Here is a 21295-nt window from a genome sequence, read left to right as displayed (position 1 = left end):
CGTACCCTCTCCAGCGTAGTCTCTCCAGGCTTCCGCCCAGTGGGATATGCCTGTAACATCTGCGCTGACCCTCATCCCAGCCGCTTCACACTCTGCTGCAAACCGCTCCAATTCATGCTGGAGGTCCTGGCTCCATGAAGCCAACAGGACAACATCATCTGCAAAGAGCAGAGATGAAATCCTGTGGTCTCCAAACCTGATCCCCTCTGGAACCTGGCTGCTTCTAGAAATTCTGAACACCTCCAAATCCACTGTTCCACGACCAGGATGGAAACCGCACTGTTCTTGGAGCTGAGGTTCAGAAGAGCTTATATAAGTTATTGTAAAAGATTTACTTACAAACCTGCTGTCAAGCCTCACTGTCTGCAGCTCTGCTGAAAGTATGATTGTACAGTGACACACCTTGACAGAAGGATAGACAAGTTGTGGAAACTGTCTTTACTTTTACAGTACTAAAATAAGCCTTTGCAGTCTCTTTATTATCATCCTTAAGAATGCCGTTGCCTTCATAATGTGGAGATTCATAGATTAGTTACTGTGTTGTTTTAAATACAATATTTCTGCCTGGGAATTGTAAGTGAAGAAGGCCAACGCCTTCTGGACTTGAAAATATCTTCTGTACACAGCTTGGTTAAATGGTTGATGGATTTGCTGATTGGTTGGTCAAGTGGTTTGTCACTGGATCTTTCAGTATGTGGTAGTGCCAGTGTTTGCTGGGTCGTTAACCCTGGGCTCACATGGCTAGCGTCACAGCTCAGGTGCGATGCGGGAGCGGTCTAGCTACAGCCAATGACTCATATTCGCTACAGCTACAGGTTGCAGCTACAGACTCTGCTGCCGACCTCGCAAAACTAAAACTCACATATGTTCACGGTAAGCCCCCCTTTATTTGCTGCAGTTCAACTGCATTGTCCGGTGAAATTTGGACCAAATGAAACGAATGTGCAGCACCGCAGAGACCTGACCGCAGAGACCTGACCGCAGAGACCTAACCGCAGAGGCCTGACCGCAGAGGCCTCACCGCAAAGACCTGACCGCAGAGACCTGACCGCAGAGGCCTGATCGCAGAGGCCTGACCGCAGAGGCCTCACCGCAGAGGCCTGACTGCAGAGACCTGACCGCAGAGACCTGACCGCAGAGGCCTGACCGCAGAGGCCTGACCGCAGAGGCTTGACCACAGAGGCCTCACCGCAGAGAACTCACCGCAAAGGCTTGACCGCAGAGGCCTGACCGCAGACGCAGGACGTGAACGCCTGCAGTGGGATTGACTGCGGTGCTCGCATCGGAGCTGTAACGCTAGCCGTGTGAGCCCAGGGTTATCTAGCACTACTCACTGCTTGCAGCACTTTCAGGTAATCAACCTCTTGCTTCCCACCTGTGTTACAGCCTGTTTAAGCAGGCTCCATGCAGCAGATATCTGCAAAAGAATCGTCTTAGGCCAGATTGTCCTCCGTTCAGTTTCAATTTCTTGATTCTGACCACGTTTCTTCCTTGACCGCTGATTTATGCCTGCCCCTTGATTGTGTTGCTTTTCGTCAGATGGATTTATGTTTCCCCTTTTTTCTAAAACTTATAGGTTGGATGATTGCTTTCTTTTTTTAAGCAAAACTTCCCTTTTCTCTTTTGGGCGTTGGGTCTTTTTTTTCTTTCAAGTGCTTTCAGAATTTTTTTGATTTTGTCTTTTGTCTGGAGACTCCTGCCCGAAGTTCCTCTGGAAAATATTGGACATCTCATTTGACACGTATTAGACATGGTGAACACGTAGATATCAAGTTGTTTTCTGTGCTTCCTGTAGTTTTTTTCTTTTCTTTTTTTTAAATAAATTCTGCTGCATTACAGTGTGTATTTCTGGGTCCACTCTCATTTCACGGCCTGACATGGGATGTGACGGGTTAAATCTGCTGCCTCCTCTACAAGTTTAAGGAGATGAGCAGCGAGTCGGAGTTATCGATCAGGCAGCAGGAGAATAAAGAGGGCCGACAATCAATGCCTGTACATTATGATTAATTACTGCTGCTGTTTGCTCACATGCGTTAAAGCGTGTGTGTGTCCTCGGGGTGTGTTTTCTGCTTCCTGTCATCGCTCTGTCATCACACACCATTCGGGTGTTTACGTGAGGGTCCCTGGAGCTGTGTGTGTGTGCTTTTGTCTCATTTCCTGCTGAGGTGAAGAAGAAAAGCGACAAGTATCTCCTTTGTTTTCTTCCAACCAAATGAGGCCAAGCTAGCAGAGCGAGACGGATAGGAGTGCCAAAGGAACCAAAGAAGAAATGCTGCTGGGGTTCCAGAGCACTGGGGGCAACTCCATGTCCTCGCTGGAATGGTCTAGCAGAACATTGAGTGCAGAGAATGTGCATGTTAGAAATGCTTTGATGATTGGTGAACAGCTCTTATCATAGGATGTGTTAGACCTGTCACCATGGTGACCACAATACCAATGGGAGGCAGGTGAATGTAGTGAGATTGACAGCTCATCACACTGTGCACCACAGAAAACAATCCAGGGAATCATCAGAAACACATAGAGAAGCATTTATTTTATAGTATCAAGACACAATATGTAAATCTAATTACATCAGCATCTTTTGGGAATTCACATTTTGATTTCAACAATATCATTTTAACTTTTAAAAACCTGACCTTCATTGACCAAAAACTAACCAACAACCAGGTAAGCCCACCAGAGGGGCTTTTAAAAGCTGGTGCTGTTGCCCTTTTTCAGAAACAGCTTCTAACAATTAATTTTGAAACTGATTAAAGCTTTTGAGTTGAAATATGCAGAATACAGACTGGAAACCCCAAAGTCTGAATGGGAAAGTGATAGAAAGTGGTAGAGAATGAGAGAGCACAGATCCGGAAAGCTGTTGTGGTTGATGTAGCAGTACCAAGCGATGGTAACATGAAGAAGAAGGAACATGAGAAACTGGAGAAATACCAGAGACTCAGAGAGGAACTGGAGAAAGCTTGAAGGTGAAAGTGACAGTGGTGCCCGTGGTAGTTGGAGCACTCGGGGCTGTAACCTCCAAACTGGAGGAGTGGCTACAGCAGATCCCTGGAAAGACCTCAGACATCTCAGTCCAGAAAAAGCAGTGCTACGAACAGCTAAGATACTGCAGGACCCTCAAACTCCCAGACCTCTGGTAGAGGACCCGAGCTAAGAGGAGAAACAAGTTGGAAAGGTTGGAAGGGAATCATTTAATCTCAAATGATCATTTTATTAGTGAATACCGTATTTTCCGGACTATTAAGTCGCTCCGGAGTATAAGTCGCACTTTTAATAGAAAAGTCCAACATTGATGAACAAATTCAACAAGCCCGACCTAATGTTGCATTTGACAGCGAATGCGATTCAAGCGTCAAATTCGAGTCCGCTGCCTCTTTTGATGTGCGTCAAGTTTAATGCTCAATCCTTGTGTGTGGAGAAGCTATCTTTTAGCTTCATTGCTACATGGCGGAGGGTTTGACTGTATTTCTCATTTAAAATGCACAGAAGATACGGATGAGGTTACGTTATTTATTTTAAAGAGCTCCACAAAAGCATCTAAAATCACCCAGTTTGATGCTTGCTGTCCTGCATTTGTCCATAGCGAGAAAAATAAAAACAAAAATATTCATGTCTTGATGCAAAAAACATCATAACGTTCATGAGAATGATCAGACTCTCGGCCATATTTGTTTTGGACGGCACTTCTTCTGCGTTTCTATCAGCAGACAGCAGCAAATGCTGACACACAAACTTACAGCGCCCTCTAGTGGTTGTTAGTAGGAAACAACCGCTAAAAGGCAACTGGTTGTAGGTGGGGAAATTAACGAATATACAAGCCTTTTTATGTAAAAAAAAAAAAAAAATCACAAATAAGTTGCTCCTGAGTAGAAGTCGCACCCCTGGCCAAACTATTAAAAAACTGCGACTTAATACGACGAAATACGGTACTTAAATACAGACAAATGAGTGCATTTTTTAAATCATGGTATTCTCATTTTAGATTAATAATTATTGCCATGCTCTCAAATATAAAAATACAAGAGTTCAACTGTTTGATTGCATTAATGTTTTTGTAGAAAAGTCCATGTTATTATTTGGGACTACATTACCCAGCATTCCTTCATCCTGTTGCTGAGGGGCTTGAGAGCCAACACAGTTTATTTGGGTTGCTCAGACTGGTGTACGTCTCATGAATGTCAGTTGTCGATAATTTATCCTTATTAAGTTCATTGATTTACATTCCATTTTAACTGACGCATTTTGTTTTAAGTTTCTGTCTGTGTTTTTGAGTAAGCTAAATCGTTGCAAAAGAAGGCGCGTTTTTTGTTCGGAGTGCCATCCAGTGGTGATTTGATGAAGCATCCTAATTCATGTAATGTGTTTGTGTAACTCATTCAAATTACCTTATTGGTTTATTATTATATTTACATGGCTGAGTTCTATAGATTTGTAGAATATATATTGATTTCAATTTAGGGTTTATTGTGTTTCTTAATACTTTAGAAACCGCAATCCTGTAAAACCATGTTAGTTGCTAGATAAAGGCAGTTCTTATCTACTTCTCTGGATGTGAATCTCCTTCTGACAAAGGATTTTGCAACAGCACAATCCACAATATACCAGATGCGAGCCGGATGTGCTGCACCTATTTTCCATGTCTACATCCAGAGATTCTGATGATCTAGTACAGGGGTCAGCAACGTTTATGACTTGAAGTGCCAATTCAAAATGTTCTCCTTAACAACTGTGCCATCATCAATCCGTAGTCCGGCGTAAAGTCAGCTCTTGCAAAGTGCAGACATGAAAGCTGCAGCTAGCAGAGGAGATTCTTCAGTGCTGTTGTTACACATTGATGCTAGCATGCTACGATAATAGCCGCTAATGCTAACGGACTGTCCCGTGTGTGGTCTATAAAAGTAAACACAGAGGATCAGTTTAAAGTCGGTCGTTTTCACTGAGCGGACTTTAAGACGTGGCGGATAAATACAACAACATTAATTCATAGAACATTTATAAGAACTGTATTTTATAAATATAACAGGCATGAATCCACTATTAACTTTATTGTAGTCTCTCTGCAGCATTAGAGAGCTGCATCTTTACTGTCAGTGATATCATGGCAAGAATTCAAAAAATGTAAATATTTCTAAGCTCTTTTTGTTATGATATGAATCCTCTGGAGAAAGAATTAAGAAAAGAGCATTTTCTGTCAATCTGCTCCCTTTGCTAAATCTGTTCTTGTTTTTTCTGCATGTTGTGAGTTTACAGTTAGAAGACAATAAAGACATGTTCATACTATTTATTAATTGATTTTATGCTGTTTTCTTAAAAAAATTATCGAAAATACTAAATGTCCTCATCAGGTTCAGACAAAAGGTGACTGGAGCTCTCCTCTTAGAGTGTAAAGGAGTCTTTTTAGCTTTGCTAAGGAAAAGAAAAAAACTCATTTGTGACAGAAAGCAAAATTCTTCATAGAAATGTTGATAGAAAACCAGAGAGAAAAGACAGATTAGAGATTTAAGGAGTTACTTAGGAAAAAGTCTTTATTATCTGAGGTTGTTTTATGTTGTGACTTCCTCACTGTTTGAATTCAACATAATATTTTTTAATTAACACACATGTAAATGTTTTCGTAAAATAATTTAATAATTTGTTATATATATATATATATATATATATAATATGTTAAGATTTTTTTATTGAGTAACAAACTAGATTTTGGTCACTAAGGTTGTAACTTGGAGCATCAAACCACACACATCAGTTTGAAGGATTTTGCTATCAGAAGTGCTCTGTCAAATGATTATTTTATTTTGTCTTTATAATGTCATGGGTGGCGGTGAAGTCCCCAAATGCAGGAGACCCGATTTGTTGGCAGAAACAAACACTTAAACGTAACAAAACCAGGAGAACAAACCAGGGACGGGACGGGGGCGGGGGGGCGGGGCGGGAGTGGAGCAGATGACCTGACAATGAGAAACGAAAAACCATACATTGATGATATTGTTTTCTTTTCTGTTACGTTTTTACTGATGTAGTAAAAACGAAACAGAAAAGGCGGGAACAACAGTAACCTGTCCAACCACCGCGCTAAATACACCGGATTCTGGTGGAGAGGTGTGCTTGATTCTAATCTGTTAGAATCTGTTAGAATCAAGTACATGCATATGTTTTTGAGAAGTTCCATTTAATGAGCAACCATTTATTTTGCACATCAGTAATAAAAAAAGCAGTCATTTTTGCACTTTGAGATTAAAGAATTTCTTTTGCATGTTACTATATTGGGCGTTATTTGTCTCCAAGCGGAGGGATTCAGAGACCTTCGTTGTGAGGGTGAACGGCATTGCCCTGTGCCGTGGAGGAGAAGCACTTTTCTTCACGTGCGTGTGCTCCGAAGTACAGAAGTTTACATCTAAGTAATGCCTTTGTGTTGTAGCATGACCTTTTAAAGTTAGAAAACAGCTTTGCGTATATTTGAGTGCTGGAAGCTCCATGCTGGAGTGGAAGTGACGTCTGAATTTTGAGACACTATTTTTGCATAACTCCCGGTTTGAAGGGTTGAATTTAGGGGTAGGGAGAAGAGAAGACTTCAGCCAAAGATCATCTTAGACAGGCATAGAAACTCTCACTGACTTATGACACTCTGACAGACTATCTCTTGACATTCCTTGAGAGACACACACAGCTTGTATGCAGCACCACTTGAGGATGTCATTCAGCAAAAGGAAAGATGAACTCCGAAAGGAGCAAAATGATCTGGAATGTTTGAGCACGTGGAGTAGAAGCAGGAGATGATGACACCTGGGCTGTGAGTAGAAGTCATTTTGTTTGTGATTTTCTGGGGAGAGTTATTAAAAGCAGTAAAGCTGCAGCTGGTGAGGAGGTGATAATGAGATGGAAACGTTCTGGGGTGGGAGGCATTGATACAGGACGATGTGCTGTGAAGTCAAAGATAACAGGGAAATGGTCAGTGAGAAGAGAGACAGGCGTTTCTTTCATAGACAGTGAGGCCATGGAAGGGATTAGGTCCAAAGTGTTTCCATGTTGGGGCCATATGAGACTAAGTCAATGTATTCAAATTCTTATCTCATTATCTAACTGATTAAACCAGCATACATATTGTGCAGGAATCCAGTTATATATTCTGGGCTAATATAAATTGGGGACAAGTGTGAGTGGAACCAGAAGGGCGGGTCTGACTCGGCCATGGCAGTTTAACTGAAACACTCTATTCGCAATTATGGGATGCACACCTCCAAAGAAGTAGCTGACTGCTACAGGATCAAAATCCTGGGATCAGTAGTTTTCATATTGTGGCCTCCAGTGTTTGCATTAACGCAGTTTGAAAATAACTGAATTACTAAAGGTGTTAGAAGTTAAGTAGCAGAGTAATCTAACTAATTAATTTTATCCCTGCTTAGACACTGTTAGCGTTACTCAGTACAAACCGTGGTGCATTACTTCAGTTTATTATTGAGGTATAATCAGCTGCAAGCACTTTTTCTCCCCTGAGTGCTTCACAGGAAGACTGTTTGTTTTATGAAGTGGGATCTGGAGGCAGAAAAAATGGCGGCTGAAAATCATTAGCTGGAAGGAAGTCCAAGACCGGAACATCATCACCACCCAGAGCCACCCCCACCCCCACTGCACATTTCGGTCAAAAAATACATATGGTTTAGTCTTTTGGTCGAAAAGACTAATATAACCATCAGCACTAGCAGATATGTTGTTTTTTGCCTTTGAAGCTTTTTTTTTGTCAAAACCTTCAATTCTCAGGATCAACGTGAATCAGCTGATCTGCAGAGAAAAGCGGTTTTGTTCTGTAAGAAACAATTTAAAGAGCCTTTTCACCAATGTGCAGAGGTGGGACCAAGTCATTGTTTCGCAAGTCTCAAGTAAGTCTCGATCTTTGTCCTCCAGTCTGAGTCGAGTCCCAAGTCAAAAACAGTCAAGTCCCAAGTCAGGTCACAAGTCATACTATTAATGTTTCAAGTCCTTTAAAAAAACGGAGTAATAATAATTCCACAGACCATATGTGCTTTAAGGAACTGTATTTTGGAAGCATATTAGCTAAACTCCCACTTGTTTCATGCATCCCCACTTCAAAAATCTAAAGTGGTTTCTCTATGACAAAAACCCAGATAACCACATTTGAAATGTGTTCAGTGAAGTTTGTGGGTGATGAGACACAGACTCTTTTACAGTCTGATTTACAATCCAATATATTTACCAACTACTGATTCTGTTTCATTTCTCATATCAGCATCTTTTTATGAACATAGCAGATAGATATTGGACTGAGTGAGAATGTAAACTGTATAACGAGTCAGTTTGACTCCAAAGTCAAACAAAAAAAAATATATGAATAGCACATCTAGTTTTACATTTAACATTACTGTTATGAATATGATTTTTCTTGTTTGGATTCGACTTTTGTTTGTCTTAAATACAAAATTTCTGTCAACTTTCTGTCAAAATTCCTCACAGTAAATTAACAGGAGAAATTCTGTATTCCAGACAAAGAAAGGTAAGATTGACAACAAATGTTAAATGTAAAACTAAATGTCGTAAATATGTTAGTCAATATATTTAGAAAGTGACTGTTCACACATAATCATGTATATATATATTCCAGATATTTTAAAACAACAAATATTTAACCACTGTAGACTAGACTAATAGACTAGATTTATTTGTGGTAACTATGTATAACTTAAAAAAAGTTTATAGCGTGTTGTTAGTAAATTAGCAAAAAAAGAAAAAAAAAATCAATGAAATACCAAAACTGCGTAGCAGGATTTCAGATGCTGGGCTTGAACCTAAATCCTTCAGATGCAGACATGCTCTGTAGGAAAAGACAATCTGCAGTCACCACAACAGCAGCTGAAAGTTATGAGCATTTACTTTACCTAGGAAAGACAACTACTCCCAAAATGCTGAGTGCAGAGATGCCTCGGGTTAACGCTAAAGATTTGATCATCCAGGGAGTTCTCACTATTTTAAAACATGAATCAAGTGTTTCTCTTGTAACAGCATGTTGGTTTGGTACTTTGATGATTTAGATTTTTTTATGATCTGTGACAAAGAAAGCCTTTTGGCTGTTTTAATATTTTTAATAGTTTAGTATTCATAAACTTAACTTAAATAACTAATAACTAAATAAGCAAATGTGACAAAAAATACACAAAATAAATAATTAAAAGGCAAAAAACTTAAAAGAATAAATGACTAAACAGATTGAACATCATCATATATATAAATGTCTTTAAAAAAATAATCAAAATGACATAAAAACTACACTGAAGATAAACTTAAAAGTAAATAAATAAAAAAGGCACAAAGTACACAATAAATAAATAAAAAAAATATATGTTTTTACAAAGGACAAAAAGAGATTGATAAACAGACAGGCTGTAACTATAGTAACCAAAAATACACAAAAGGTATAAAAAAAAAGTTGTGAGACTTACTCACTCAATCACAGCTAAATCGTTGAATTTCAAAGAATGTAGCGTCAACGGGGCTCTTCCCAATGTCACATTTGTACCGGTCCAAACCCGGGTAAACACAGAGGGTGATGTCAGGAATGGCGTCCTACAGAAAACACTGAAGACAAACCAAGTGGATCACAGGAGACGATAGTTATAGCACAGTTAGCATCATTTCTTTAATGCATTTTAGGGGCTTGGGAGGACTTAACACCCCAACCTCTCATTACACCCAACCCCCCACCCCCACCCTGGGTATTCTGTTTGCACCCCCAACTGGGGCTGGATAGATCCGGCCCTGTTTGGTCTGTGTTTTGGTCCAAGCTTGGTTTTTGACTGATCTGGTTTAAGTTTGATTTGATTTCAAGTTTGAATCTGGTCTGGATTCTGGTTTTGGTCAGGTGTGGGTTTGGGCTTTTCTGGATTCATCCTCTGCTGCTGAACGCTCAGCCATGAACTTCACTTGAGAGATTATGGGAGTCCTCGCAGAGACTGAAACTCTGCACTGTGTGTTTGTGTTTTTGTGTAGTTGCAAATTCATTGCAGCAGATTAAACAGATTGTGTCTGGTATCAGTTGATGAGCTAACACTGCCCGGCGGGACCTTTGTGTGTGTGTGTTCATGTGTGTGTGTGTGTTTAATGAGCCTTCTGCTATAAAGAAAGAAAATGAGCCTTCCAGCTATTTAATGTCAACACTTTTGGATGACACTTATGCTCACACACAACTGTGTTCTGTCACGCACACACAAGCACACACACACACACACACTTACTCATTACACTAAAGAGGCTGACGAGGCGTCAAAGCCCCTGATGCTACAGAATATATTTACACTCCCACGTGCACAGTGCTGTGTGCATGGCCATGAATGGAGGGATTTAGCGTCTTTTGAGTCACAGGAAGGAGGAGGGTTACATGTGTGTGTGTGAGGAGGCAGCACAGAGCATGCTGGGAAATTTAATGAACTAGAAGTGGATCCCTCTGAAGTCTGCAATGTAGCAGAGCGTTTTCATGCGGGTACGGCTGCAGCTACGGCCCTGTCACCACTCAGGCTCATCTCTCAGACGGGTCTGCTGTTGTTGTTTTCGGGGGGCTCCTCCTGTGACTCGTTTACTCAGGTGGAAGACACTGACCTACAGAGACTTGGTCAATCATGGGGTGCAGCAATCCTTCATTTATTGGTTTTTCTTATGGACCTTCTAACTTGTGTGCAGTAAGAACAAAGTATCTTAGATGACGCTTTCCTGTATGTGCAAGTTTTTGTTTGTGTGCAGGTTTTTGTGCACAGCTGATGTGGAGCGCCAACATGAGGCCACTATCTCGAGTTTTTTTATTACTTCTACCTAATAAGAACATCTGACATGCAGTAGACCTGCTAAGATTCATTGTCATAAATATTTTGTGACGATAAAGCTGGAATAAAATTCTATGACCTATGTTCTTTTTACTTAATTTTGAAAATAGAAATGCTAAAAGGAAAGGTTAGCTCAGTTTCCTCTGTTTCTGTTTTTTATGTTGCACCATTTTGTCTTCTATCAAAGTATTTACCCTCTCACGCATGAATTATGATCAAATCAGTTAGGATTTTTTTATTACTTTTATTCACCTTTGAATGACGTTTTCTGTCTACCGAACACCAAAGTAATTATAGGTTAATTTAAGGATTAAAATATGATATCATCTTGTAATGGTGGTTCCTCTGTCTTTACAGGTTGATTTATCTAAAGACAATATCTCTGAACTGACAAATGTGAAACAAAAGTAACTGAACTCGACATCAATCATAGGATTTAGCTTCCATCACATCTATCAACTGTTTTTCAGAACTGAGGATCTTGTCTTTATTTAGTATCTTATGGTAGATATTAAATATTTGTTATCAAAGTATTCTGTCGAGTGATCTCCACATATGAACGGGTTAATAATTTTGCTGCTCAAAATAGATTAATAAATGAAGATTGAAATCATCTTCTCACACAACTTTGGATTCTTTAGTTTAGCATCAGTAACACATAAGTCACAACATCATAGCAATCAAGCTAATGCTCCTGTTAATTAAGCTAAACGGGAGAGAAAAAATCCTTTGCTTTTTAAAGACCTCCACATTTGTGTTTAAATAAATGCACAAACCTAACATGAACAAAATCCACAACCACGCTAGTTAAAGATATAGAAGGAACGCCCTCTGCTCCCTGAATCTCTGCATTCATAATCCTCTTTCTGTCTTTTATCCTGTCATTCCAGTTTGTAAAGGAGATTGTACCAATACAAATGCAAATGAAGGTTTTTCTGATTTCTTTTCTGGCTACAAACCTCCATTGGTAGAATTTGAAGGAGGAAAATCAACAACATTTTAAGGTAGTTTGCATATTTGTACAGTAATCAACCAGCTTTGATTTTATACCATTTTCAGAAGTGCATATAAATGATCAGAAGTGTATTGTTTTTGTGACAGGAAGAGCAGTCAGACTGTAGATGGGGGTGTGCTGGGGGGTCAGTTCTGACTTCATATGATAAAGAACGAGGTATTTTTGACCCATTCTTTAGGAATGGACAACCCAAAAGAAGACCAACTCAAAAGCAAGAATGGATCTTTTATTTAGCCAGCAGGCGGTTCACAGCAAAGGCATAAAGTTGTAATGCATGAAACCAGCCAGGTGTGCCAACATTACAGAACAGAACAATTCAAATCCCTAAACATGATCAAAGGCAGAAGTGTGTTCAACAACATGACTTTAAATTAGAAAAAAAACAATCAAACTAGTTTATCTACAATGCATTGGTCCAAAACATGGCAGCGGGCATGCTCATTATGTGTAAAAAAGTCTGTGTTCACCCCAAAAATAAGATAATAATAAGAGAAGGATTAAACAAAAACACCAGAGCAGGAGGCGGGGCTGCCGCCACCGCTAGTGAGCCCACCAGCAGGGCGGGCGCTCGCTCCAGCCCTGTCCAGGGTGGACCCGATGTAGGTAGCAGATGTTCTCGGCCTGTCAGATCGGCTCGGGGGCTTGCGACTAGTGATGACGTCACACAACTGTAACAAACGAGTTGGCTAATTTGCTGTTTTTCTGTACTGAAACTGATGTTTACAATAAAGTTTATTTTTTAAAAAGACAGGAAAAAGTGTTGAGATCTGATTGGGCTATTATTTATTATTTTGGCATTGACAGCTCCTTCTCTAACGTCTGCTCTCCTCAGTGTTTGTGTAACGGAGCAGAACGTGAGCTGCATATTCTAGCGGGACTTCATCCGGTCCGTGCGACCAGAAAGAAGTTCAACATTGGCAGGATGTATTTAGAAAAAATATGTGCGAATAATTACTTTCTTTTTTTAATGTGTGACCAACAACAAGCTAGCATGCTACTCGCTAGCACCCACTTTAGCTCAAACTTCATGCTTCCCAGCCTGATTTCTCTCTATTAAAATAACGATCATTATCCTGTGATGATTCCTCTCCATCGGATTATTTCGTTGTCAAGGTTTTTGCGGCTGATTGCAAATATTCCTTCTCCTTTTGTGATTCCTAACGTATTTGTTCGGACCTCCTCGGTTTTTTACTCGGGAATAATCTGTGCATTGTTATGGCGGAAGTGTCTGTGTGATTCCCCGTGTCACGTGACAGTGGTCTAATGGTCCGGACCAATCACAATCTTACACGTCATCTATGCGCCAGCCCCCGAGCCGATCTGACAGGCCGAGAACATCTGCTACCTACACCGGCCGTCCTTAGCAGTAGCTGGGACAGCCCCATGACCCCCATGACCCCGAAAGGGAAATAATGGGTTAAGATCAGGGATGTACAATAACACTAACAAGAACATCTCGGAGCTAAAGTTGGCTGACAGCTGACTGCAGAGGCAGTTAAAAAAATGTTGGTAGGATCAGAATTCCTAACCTGCATATGGCAGAGCGCTTTCAGCTTTATCCACACAGCCCTAAATGTTGTGTATTTAGGTGGTGATAAACTACTCTGTCTCTTGCTTATGACATCACTGCTGCAACATGAAGATTGGTGGTGATGTTATCTATATATCAATGAATCATTAAAGTAATGCTAAAAGTAAAAACATGTAAACTCGTCATCAGTGCCTGATTATTCCTATTGCAAAGACGTCTTTTTTGAATGACTGTGTTGAATTGATTTTTCCTGATTCGATAGTAATGCCTGTGAACCTGTGACTTTTTTGACAGGAATCTAACAGGAGAAATTGTATTTAGGGCAAAGGAAAGTCTTATCCAAAACAGACGAGTCAAACCTAAAACTAAATGTTGCTTTTCGTACATATGTTTCTTTTTGATCTTACCCCAAAATGACTTCAACCTGGAGGACTGTCATGTCCTTCATCAATGCAACTGAGTGGAGAAAGGGCACACTCCTGACCGATACAGGTGAAGCTCACTGATGCTTGAAGCCTCGTGGGAGTGGGACTCCTTTCTGTTACTGTCCTTGTCGTGTGTTTTTTAATAACCAGCATCGGTGTCTGTCTGTATTCCAGCCTGTCTATCTGGCCAGTCCCCTGACTGTGTGCTGCTGCAGTCCAAAGAAGACGACTTTGACTGGGAAAAGGGAGACTCTGGGGACCGGACCACGAGCAGCTCCTGGATTCCTGCAGGTACTCCCTGTCTGTCTTCCAGCTTTAACCAAACAGATCTAGATGATGTTGTGGATTTCCATGGAGAGCAGCACACAGCTTTAGGTGTAAATAGTCCATAGGTTTTGTTCTTCAGTCGCTCACAACTCCTGACTTTATGTTTCTGACAACTAAGATGGTTTCATGTTATTTAGTTAGAAGACCACGGTGACTCTAAAAATCCAAGTTTCTTTTTTTTTTTCTTCTATGAACTTGAAACCAAAAAGGCTCCTTTAAAATTGACTAGCAAATTTACCCATGTTAGGATGTAGGCGGGATCAGGTAAATCTACATCCAGATAGTGCAGGCTCAGTCGGATAGTGTTTGTAGTCTTAATGATTAAGAGTAGCTGGACCTGCGGTTGGAACTTCTCAGCCCAGGACAAGGTCCTTAGCTCAGCTGCAGCAGTGAGCGATAAGAGCCCCGACCAGGCTGCTTGCTCTGCTGTAATGAGGTATTGAACTGCTCACTGGGATGTTTGTACCTGCTGCCTTTGTCTTATCTGCTATTGACCTGCCACACTCCCTCTGAGTTATGGACAGACTACACAAAATACAATGAGCCTCAGTCGTAAAGCAAAGCCCCGTTTGTCACATACTCAAGGAGGTTAGGCTGCTGACGAATGACAATGCAGCACTCGTAAATCACAGAGCCAATCACGCATAAGACAGGCTGAGCGAGGACACACAAGGAGGAGGAGGTTACTGTCCTGTTCAACATGAGTTACGGAGATGGAGAAGGAGGAGGAACTGGAGGTTACTGTTCTTTTTTACATGAGTTTATGTGTGCAGGAGGAGAAACAGAAAGAGGAGGGCTCTTTCCTCTTCTGTATGAATTATGGAGAGAGAAGGAGGAACTTATTGTTCTGTTCAGCATGAGTTACTGGAGGATGGAGAAGAGCTGAATGGAGGAGGTTTCTGTCTTTTTTAAAATGACTTTTGGGGGAGGAGAAAGGAGAGGTTACTGTCCTATTCAACATAGCCTATGTAGAAATAGAGTGAGGAGAAGGTGGAATAGGTAGTAAGGCTGTGTTTAGGAGGAGCTCTGCAGAAGGAGAAGGAGGAAGAGGAAGATACTGTCCTGTTCTACATAAGCGAATAAGTCAAGGAAGAAGAAGAGGTTACTGTTCAAACTAACTTAAGTATTTAGGAGACAAGGTGAGAGAAGAAGGTTGCTGTTCTGTTTACCAGAGGGATGGAAGAGAAGACATGCGAAGTGGTTTCTGGGAGGAGGTGAAGAAACTGGAGGCAACTAACCTAAATAGGATGCATTAAAGGGATTTCGGTCCTGTTCAACATGACTTAACTGTGGTCGTAGAAAGAGGAGCAAGAGAAGGTTACTGTCCTGTTACACTAAAGTCAAGGGAGAGGGAAAGAGGAGCCAGTTACTGTATCGTCCACCACAAGCGAACAAAGGAGAATGTGACTGCTTCTGTTTGTATGTCCTGGTTCTCCATTGTGTTTCTGCAAGTGAGGTAGTATTTGTTTGTGTGTGCACGTTCATACAGTCATTGCACAGCTCTACAGGCTAAATGTAGCTTAAACATTTCTTTCAACAATATGTCCCTTTTAGAGGTTTTTGATTTTTGTCAGCTTTTAATTTTACTGCTCTATTTTTGGCATAATGTTTATACTTTATTAGGCCAAATTTTCTGTTCAGCATTTTTATTGCCACAAACAGACTTATATACAATGAACAGATGCATTGTGAACTTTTTGGTGGGAACTGTGGTAAAACGTATGGGAAAGAGAATATTCATGGGGAGAGACAGCTGTAGTGAAAGAACAGCACATGCTACATTATAACAGGTCCAACTGTAATTCCCCGTTTCTCCAGCAGACGGGATCAGAGAATTAACAGAGCCCATAGACTGTAAATAGAGATGGACAAAGCCAGCGAAATGAAGCTAATTTAGTTGCCAATTTTTCTGCAATGGGGCACCACCATTTGAAGCCAGATGACACTGATTGGTCAGAGTCGGTCTGAGTCACGTTTCTATGACAACTACTGTCACCAATCATGAATAGGCTTGTTGGAAGTCCACACCTCTTCCACTGAGAGTTGCTTAGGAGATTCTGTCAATCCAACGTTCACGGTGGGGCCAGCGGGCACCACATGCTTTCACTGAGACATCAGATTGGTCAGTTTATAATTACAAATTAATAATCACTTTCAGTAACGAAAAAATATCACAAAAAAATAGGATTAGCAGGTAGATGTTAAAGGGGCCATACCCTGATTTTCTTCAGCCTTTAAACTATTGTTTATGATCCTTTTTCACCTTTTGGACTACGAGTTCGGAATAAAGCCTATCTACCTGCCTGCCTGCCTGCCTGCCTGCCCGCCCTGATCTTGGCCACTGTGCTGCAGCACCGTTTCAGAGTGTTGGCTATTTTCTTACAGCCTAGGCCATCTTTATGTAAAGCAAAAATGTGTTTTTTCAGGTCTTCTGAGAACTGATGCCATGAAGTTCCATGTTGAACTTTCAGTGACCAGGTTAAGAGAGTGGAAGAGCTTTTTTTATCGAATTTGAACTCACCAGCTAACTGATGACACCTGAGACAGTGTAACACTAATGGTTCACATGACAAAGGGGAAGGAAAATGATCATTTGTGCTCAATTTGTACACTTTCACTTAGGGGTGTACTCACTTTTGTGACATACTGTATATGATTATATACAGTGTTACCTTTGAAACACTAAAAAAACAAATATTTATGAAATATGAGTTATTTTTCGTGAGTCTTTTCCTACCAGGAAGTAAAATGGCTCGATTCCTGAAGCGCCGCCTGCCTCTGTGTGCGGTTGCAGTCCACTTCATGACGTCATCCCAAAGAAAGCCGCGTGTCTGCATTTCTCCCACAAAGATAATCCAAACTTATTTAAAGATACACATACGATATATCTGCATTTAGTAGGCCTGGCCATTGCTACACTGTTTCACAACACAAACACACACACACACACACACACACATGTGGCTCCTGCACAGCTGTGCCGCACCAGGGGTTGGGGGGTCCTAAAGGAGCGCCGTGTAAAGTCAAAAACACCTGTTTGAGCTGGAATTTACTCAGGACAGAACACAACTGGAAAATATGCGGTGTTCTGCATCTAAAATGTTGATCATCACTAGCTCAGTGTTATAAGCCCAACCGAAGGGAAAAGAAGGTGTAACGTAAAAACGAGAAACCCCAGACTGGAGCACTGTAGTGGTGTGCAGCTTTTAATTTGCTGTTAGCCGCAAATTAACACAGATTGCAAAAAAGAAAAAAAAAATAGGAGTTAATCAAGAGGGTTAATTTCTACATCACATCAACAAAAAAAAAAATCTCTCCACATGAGAGTCACAGACTGAGACCCACCAGGTCTGTTAAGTATAACAATAAAAACACAAACTTTCTGACACAGGCTCTCAACAATAAGCTCCACCAAAGTCCACATAAAAAAGGGCAGGAACGTAGAGTTGGAGTTCACACCATGGGCAAGCTGACCACCAGAAAGGGTGTAACAAAAGCTGCCAACTCTGCTTGGGAAGTCAGCTCTTTTATGCAGGTGTGGATGTTCAGTCACTGGTCCACAGCAGATGGTGTGATAAGGATCAGGTGTAGATGGGCGGGGCCACACTCTGCAGAGCTGCAGCTCTCAGCTCAGACACCTACAGAAAGAACACTCACATTCACGCCAACTCATTCACCCCAGCCATCCAAACTCAAGCACACAAACAGACACAAGCCATACACAAAGAAAGCCGGATACACCAGGGCCGTAACCCTCGGTGGAAAAATTAAGTGTTGTGTTAGTCTGGGGGCGGAGCTGTCAGAGCGGACTCTTCCGGGAGGGAGCAGTTGGTGTCGATCTTACGTCAGCACGTTTCCACCCGCTAGTTTTCATTCATTACAGTGCAGGTTTTTAGAGGATTTTCTCTTAAATGTATGAACAGATCAAAATAACACTTTGGGGTTCTTTGTTGTGAGGAATGAACAGTAAAATGCATTTAAAACCTCAAAAAGTAGAATTTTCATGGTAGAGCCCCTTAAAGAAAAATAGAGTAATAATGATTATTCTGACCAATATAATGAGGAACAGCTGTCTATTTCTTTTTTTGACTTCTTGTAACCAGCAGGTACTTCCTGTTTGGAAAACAGGGGGGGGGGTCAAGATTTCCAGTGAAAAATACAATTTAGGGTAGAGAAGAGGAAGATGTTTTCTCAAGGTTTGTCCTTATGGAATATATACATTATTGTATTACTGATTGGTGTCCTTATAGGAAGACAAAGATATGATATCTGCCTGAAGATAACATAGATCTGCAGAGAAAACAGTTCCCCAGGCAAAGGTTTGGCTGAGGGTAGAAACATAATTGGAAAACAAGAACTTGGCATTTCAGAAAGTAAAGGCTAAAACATTTAGGAATTTTTCTACAAATTAGTAATGGCGGATAAGCAGAAACTAATACAGCTTTAACTAAAAAAGGCTAAAGTAGAGAGAACCAAAGGGACAGAAAAGATTGGGTACCTGGGAAGTGAGCTGGAATCCTGACTGTTGGAAGTTGATTCTCTGAGAGCAGGACTCAGTCCACCAACGGACTGGGTTCCAGTTAGCTGCTGTTGGTTAGCTCTGGAATCCAAGCATTGAGCCTTTTCTTACTCAAACTATCCAGCCCGCAGAATAATAATTTGTGTTAAAATGTCTTGATCCAGACTCAGGTGTTTTCACATTCTGATTGAGTAAACACACCTGATCCAGGTCATCAGCAGAAGGAAGTGAGTGTACAGAGAGTTAAACCGGATGGACGGGGGCCTAATGGGCTAGTGCGGGGCAGCCCTGGTTGATCTAATGAGTGCCTCATATCTAAAAGAAGTAGCTGCTTTAGACTGAGATCTACACACACACAAATACATCCCCACACTCAAACAAAGATACGACCCCCCCCCCACACACACACACACAGATACACACACACCCCCACAGACACCCACCCCCACACCCACAGACATACACAATGTTCAAAGAGGAAGCTCCTGCTTGCCAACATTCAGATAAACCTTTTAACTTTCTAATTAACCCAAACACGCACTGCAAACACACAGTGTTCCTTTCTTTTTCAGACAAACTTCAAACATTCTCACGCACACCCCAGCACACACACACCCACACACCCCCACACCTACATGTAGTTTGTGTGTGCTTGTCTTCCTCAACCTCTCTGGCTTGCTCACCTGTAAACACGCCTCATTTGCAGCAGTGTGTGTAATTTGTTTTCTGATTCACTTTAAAGGCTAAAACTTTTTGCTTGTGTGTCTGTGCGCCGGTGTGTGTGTTGATCAGGACTGTAACACACACTCACCAAGAAAAGTGGTTTTGACCTCCAAGTCTTTAATATAGAAAGGCATTGTGGGAGTTATCACACTACAGACGGGGAGTGTGTGTCTGTGTTTGTGTTTGGCTTCGAGCTATACTTTGTGTGTATCTGTGTCTGTGTTTCCTGTGTACAGCTGGCAGAGAGCTGATAAGAGCCCTATTAGAAATATTAATACACCCTGAACCCACAGAGACACAAACAGCATTCCTGTGTGTCTAGAAATGCTTCTGTCTGGTTGTATATCTTTGTGTGCCTCTAAGTTTCTGTGTGTGTTTTGTGCATCTGTTTTTTTTATTATTATTTGCGTTTGTATTTTCAACTTTTTAGGAGCATTTTTTTAAATATATTTACCTTATTGGAATCCATAAAGGTTATCGAAATTTTGGCAGGTCCTAATGTACACAACGTGAATTCCAGACTCCTGGTTAGGCTGACGGCTAAAGGAGGATCAGGATTTGACTGTAAAAAATAATAGAGGTCAATACAAAGTCTCAATGTTAGGAGCTTCAGAAAAAGGTGTGTGTGTGTGTGGCTGTTTGTGCCGCAGTGTGTGGGTCAGTGTTCATGATAATACGTTTTTTTCTCCCTCTGTGGAACTCCACACTGTTGCCTCTGTGTTAAGCCTCGTTTCCACCGAGCGGTATGGCACGGTCCAGTCCTGTCCGGTATTTTGGCAATTCCGTTATAAATAGCGGTGTCATATAATTAGGGCTGTGGATCATTACCCAGGTGGCGATCCGAGTCAATTCATGAATCAAACTATGATTCTTGTTTTTTGTTATAATGTTTGTTGTTATGTGCATGTCGTTTTACTAGATGTGTTAAAATCAAAATCATATGTATCAAATCACTATCATTTATACCTTCATTTAGTACAGATAGACAGACATGGGATTTGTCCTTTTAAACAGTTTTTTTGTCAACCTGGTAAGCTAAGAAATAACATAAACAATGTAGCATTAACAGCACTGTTGCTTTAGATCATTTAATTAGAAAACCTGAAACAGTTTTCCATCCATAATGTTCTACAGCTCTTTACATTCTGAGCATTACATTTTGGTGCCAATCCGGTATGAAAAGCAGCTTTTTTTGCCACAAAATCAGCCTATTCATGTTGATTACATTCACACTTCAGTTGTACAGAGCTGTGTATCAGTGAGAGGCTGCGTTTCTCCGTTTCAGAATCCACTGGAGTTACATAATTGCATCAACTGTTGAAGAGTTACCATAACCTAAGGATGTAAGATCTGGAGTCAAAGCTCTGGTGTTAAATTAGTTTATCAGAACTTAGGTCAGTGAGCAGAACTTCAGTCTCATTTTTGAACAGAAAAAAGCTCTCACTAGATTTGCTTTGAAAACAGGAAACTTCACCGACACTTTCTTGGAAGATTTGTTTACTGCCTGTGACAGTCGCGCTATACATTTAGCTTTGTTTTTGTCAGATAACTTGAAATTCAATATTATTCTGCATTTCAGAGCAAAAACTACATAATTCCTAAATAATATTTTACTACACTACTAAAGATGGTACACTACTGTTGAGGTGGCTCGGGCATCTGATCCGGATGCCTCCTGGACGCCTCCCTGGAGAGGTGTTCCGGGCATGTCCCACTGGGCGGAGGCCCCGGGGAAGACCCAGGACACGCTGGAGAGACTATGTTTCTCGGCTGGCCTGGGAACGCCTTGGGGTCCCCAGAGGAGCAGGAGGAAGTGGCCGGGGAGAGGGAAGTCTGGGCATCTTTGCTTAGACTGCTACCCCCGCGACCCGGTCCCGGACAGTGTTGGTCAGATTACTCTGGAAAAGTAATCTGGTTACTGATTAC

The 21295-nt window shown here is 41.1% G+C and overlaps 1 protein-coding gene across 1 annotated transcript in view; it reads left to right on the top strand.

The window, feature by feature from the left end:
- Positions 1 to 21295, top strand: part of LOC112141318 (receptor-type tyrosine-protein phosphatase mu) — a 102790-nt gene that overhangs the window by 29511 nt on the left and 51984 nt on the right. The window contains exon 2 of the mRNA XM_024264425.2: positions 13975 to 14091. Within this exon, the coding sequence (XP_024120193.2) occupies positions 13975 to 14091 (117 nt within the window). The remainder of the gene's footprint in view (positions 1 to 13974; positions 14092 to 21295) is intronic.

This window comes from Oryzias melastigma, unplaced genomic scaffold, assembly GCF_002922805.2.
Source record: "Oryzias melastigma strain HK-1 unplaced genomic scaffold, ASM292280v2 sc00279, whole genome shotgun sequence".
NCBI lineage: Eukaryota > Metazoa > Chordata > Actinopteri > Beloniformes > Adrianichthyidae > Oryzias > Oryzias melastigma.
The sequence above is the reverse complement of the archived record's forward strand: the minus strand, read 5'-3'. Positions and strand labels throughout refer to the sequence as shown.